The sequence below is a fragment of the Fukomys damarensis genome, unplaced genomic scaffold (assembly GCF_012274545.1).
Source record: "Fukomys damarensis isolate Sample0158 unplaced genomic scaffold, DMR_v1.0_HiC HiC_scaffold_27, whole genome shotgun sequence".
Taxonomy (NCBI): Eukaryota; Metazoa; Chordata; class Mammalia; order Rodentia; family Bathyergidae; genus Fukomys; species Fukomys damarensis.
In genome coordinates, this window is record NW_022900939.1 from 337,086 (window position 1) to 341,140 (window position 4,055).

The window sequence follows — 4,055 nt, forward strand, 5'->3', positions numbered from 1 at the left end:
CGGGGGCGCTCCAGAGTACCCAGGCCCCATATTAATCCCCTCTGTAGGGCTCCCTGCCACCCTTGGCCCCACGGGCGCCTTTGTTCCTGGAGGCGGCTTTGGGCTCCTCGGCTTCCCGTGGTAGAGCCGCCCGCAGAGGGGCCTCGGCGTCCGGGTCCTTCCTACCTCTTTTTTGGGCTCGAAGGGCGCAGCCGTGTTGCACTTGGCTTGGCCTCGGCCATGGGTTAGCGGCGGCCAGCCCCGCCTCCCACGATCTCTCCGGGGCGGGGTCGTCGGGAGGCAGGATGGTGGTGACCCCTGCGACCCGGGACCTGCAGCCTCTGTCCCACTCTGCCCGCGCGTGGTCCGCACGTGGACACCGGCCCGGCACTGCCCGACCGTGTTCACAGTCGCTGGAGTGACGTTGCCCAAACACGACACATAGCCGAAGGGCTTGGCGCTCTCGGGTTTGTGACACCGAAACAGCCAGCGTGGAAGCTACGCTGAGCGGTCCTGGGACTGGCATTGTCTGGGGAGTGGCTCCCAGGGCAGCCTGTGATCTGAAGCAGTCGCGGGTACAGCTCGCCCTCCAGCTAGTTCCTTTCCGGGGTGCCGAAGGGGTCCTCCAGTTCTAGGGCTTTCAGCAGGTCGCACCTGTTAGATACTTCGGAAACCCCTGCGGAACACCTCTGCTCACACATCTCTTGAGACAGCAAACAGGGCTCCAGAGAGTAATGGAGCTGCCCCAGCCTCTGGTCACTCTGCTTGGGACAGGTGGACGGGGTCACCACTCCGCAGGAGCTTGGGCTTTTGCCTTGCCGTTGATGTATGTGAATCATTTCTGCCTGCTTTACTAGCTTGACTTAAACAGTGCCTGCTGTTTTCCTAGCTTTCCTGACTGGCCTGGTGTGGAGTGCTTGACTTGGAAAATTCTGGTGCTAGAGCGCTTACTGTGTCCCCTGATCTCCTTTCTGATAATTGTCTATTTTCTTTCTTTTTTGGGTGGTACTAGGGATGGAACCCAGGCCTTCCTTCATGCTAGGCAAGTGTTCTACCACTAAGCTACAACCCCAGTCTTGTGATAATTTTCTTTACTTCAGCTTCCAAGCAGATACTGATTGAGGCTAACGTTAGATACAATATGGACAGTAGGCCCTATCCTTACCTTGCTATAGAATGCAATTTCATTGCTTAGAAGAAACCATTCTCCCTCTGTTTCCCTGACCCATTTGGAACACGTTTCACAGTGTGGTTCTTGGACTCCTCACAGCAGTCACCAGAAGTGTTTAAAATATGTTAGCTTAGCGGCACTGCGCCTGCTTTGTAAGCACAAGGTCCTGAGTTCAATCCCCTGTACCAAAACAAAAATATAAGTTAGGGGGCTGGCTTTGGTGGCGTATGGCCATAATCCCAGTACTCACGAGGGTGAGGCAGGAGGATTGTTGAGGGTTCAAGCCTGAATTACCCTGACTCAAAAAACAAAACCAACAAAAAACAAAATGTATGTTAGGAGCTGGGAAGGTAGCTCAGTGGTAGTTTCCCTATCGTGCAAGACTTAGGCTTTGATCCTCAGCACTGCAAAACAAATAAGAAATGAAAGAGATGATTTTCATTTGGTAAGCATTTAGTAAGCATTCCAAGTGTTTCTTAACAAACTAAAGAATCCCTGTTTAGGGCTCTCTCAGAATGGATGAATAAGTTCTTCAAGTCAATTTAAACTTAAGCATATTGTTAGTCCCTCTTTTCCATTTGCTAGCATACTGGGAAAGTGGCCCATCTGGGTTCAGCGTGCTTGTGATGAGTGTGTTTTGCTGTGTGTCACATTGAAGTATGTGGGCCCAGTGTCAGGCAAAACTAGGTTCATGTTGTCCCCTTTCAAGCTTGGATGAATTATTGAACATTATATGCCTTAATTTTCTCACCTAGGAAAAAACCCTAGCCTTAAATTCACTAAAGAAAGAAACAAGAGTGCATGTAAAGAAGTGGTTTTGAATCCTGGTTATCCATTGGAGTCTAGGGAGCGTTGATTGATTGATTGATTGGCACTGGGGATCTGAATCCAGGGCCTTGTGTGTGCCAGGGAAACACTTTCCCATTGAACTACACTCCTACTCCATTTATTTATGTATTTAGGTTTTTTGAGGCAGGGTGTCACTATGTAGTTCAGACTGCCCTGGAATTCACTATGTAGCCCCGGCTGGTCTCGAACTCACAGTGATCCTCCTGCCTCAGCCTCCCGAGTGCTGGGATTACAGGCGTGCGCTACCACACCTGGCTTCTTTTATTTATTTTTAATTTTTAAACTTTTTTTCTTTTTTTTTAAAACAGGGTCTGGCTGTGTGTAGTTCAGACTGGCCTTGAACTCAGTAGGTAGCCCAGGTTGGACTACTAGTACATACCAGTCAGGTAGCTTTCAAAGAACAGAAGCCGGAACCCTGAATCAGGCCAATTAGTCCCCTGAGGCTAAGACTAGATCTGTGTAGTTAAGAGCTAGGAATACGGAGCAGTGGGCCCTGGACCCTGCAGTACATTGGGGGGGCGGTGTAGCAGGTTCTCTTCAGCTTAGATAGGCGTAGTGGTGATTTGAAGGTATGGAAATGAGGGGCATGGTGCAGCAGTGCAGGGGAAGGCAGGGTGGGTGTGCCAGGCTTTCCAACTCTGCTGGCCTCTACCCAGTTGTCGAGGTGGCATGCTTGCTGCTCCTGTCACCTTTACCTCTGGGACCCACTTTCTGTGCTGCTGCCTCAGAGAGGCTGATGTAACCAGTGTCAATGCCAGGCCCCTGAGGGATGGACAGTTGTTCACTTCTTTGCCTCTAGGTAGAAGGTGTGTCCTGGTCCTTCATCCTCAGTCACGCTGCCTTCTTTCCTGTTCATGAATTTGCGGTCCAGGGGATTTAACCCTGGGCCTTTGCACATCCTCAGCCCTTTTATTTTGTCACAAGTTGCCCAAGCTGAACTTGAATTTGGGACTGTCTTGCTTCAGTCTCCCACAGTGTGGGGATTACAGCATGGGCCAACATGCCTAGCTCTTCTTTCCTGTGTAACATGTCTTAATTTCTCCCCTCTTTCCTTGCAGCACAATGTCAGGAAGGTGGCCCCCCCCTTGTTTATTGTATCCTCAACTCCGTAGGTCTCGAATGGTTTTGGTGCTGGCGTATCTAGGGGTTGTCCTGGGGATCACCCTTGCTGTGGACAGAAGCAACTTTAAGACCTGTGAAGAGAGTTCCTTTTGCAAGTATGTTGGTTCTGGGAGAGCAGGTTGGAAGGGAGTGGATATGGGAGGTGTCTGTGGAAGATGGGGGAGCCCCAGGACTGCAGGTGACAGAAGCAGAGGGATGTTGAGGGCCTCCCACTTTAACAATCTGTGTTTCACTGGATAGGCGGCAGCGAAGCCTACGGCCAGGCCTCTCTCCGTACCGTGCCCTGCTGGACTCTGTGCAGCTTGGGCCCGATGCCCTCACAGTCCAGCTGATCCACGAGGTCACCAAGGTAGGAAGACAGGGTAAATGGCTGAGGGGCATTTGGGATGGGCTTGTGGCCTACTTCTGCTGGCCTGTGGGGACTGACTTGTCCCTTTAGAGGGAACAGCTCAGGGCACTGCCTCCTGTCCCCACAGGTGGTGTTGGTGCTTGAGCTCCAAGGGCTTCAGAAGAACATGACTCGGATCAGGATTGACGAGCTGCAGCCCCTGCGGCCCCGGTACCGGGTGCCCGATGTCCTAGTGGCCGATCCCCCGACAGCTCCGTGCGTGATTCCAAGCAGCCTACCTGTCTGGTGTCCTTTCCCGTTCCCACTGAGCCTGTTTGGCAGCTGCTTGCACTTCACCATGCTTCTCTCTCACTCCATGCCTCTTCTGTGCCCTACCTGCCCTTCACTGCCTTTGCTCAGTCAGCAGTTGTGCACCTCTGCCCTGGGGCCTGGCCCAGGCTGGTAACAGTGTTCCTCCGAGAGGACATGAACAAGCACAGGTCTTACTCTAGTAATGCACGGTTTCCCTGGTCTTCCGCCTACCTTTTGCATTGAACACTGGGTCTTCCCACTGAGATACACCTCTAGCATTATTATTATTATTAT

The 4,055-nt window shown here is 52.0% G+C and overlaps 1 protein-coding gene across 2 annotated transcripts in view; it reads left to right on the forward strand.

Moving 5' to 3' along the window:
- The first annotated feature begins 2,659 nt into the window (after positions 1-2,659).
- The window catches only part of Ganab (glucosidase II alpha subunit), a 10,745-nt gene continuing 9,349 nt past the window's right edge, over positions 2,660-4,055 (forward strand). Inside the window, exons 1-3 of one of the 2 annotated variants that reach the window (XM_010632987.3) lie at positions 2,660-3,216; positions 3,362-3,470; positions 3,598-3,725. In XM_010632987.3, the coding sequence (XP_010631289.1) occupies positions 3,062-3,216; positions 3,362-3,470; positions 3,598-3,725 (392 nt within the window). In that variant the 5' untranslated portion in view covers positions 2,660-3,061. The remainder of the gene's footprint in view (positions 3,217-3,361; positions 3,471-3,597; positions 3,726-4,055) is intronic. The other variant, XM_010632988.1, reaches the window with a different exon arrangement.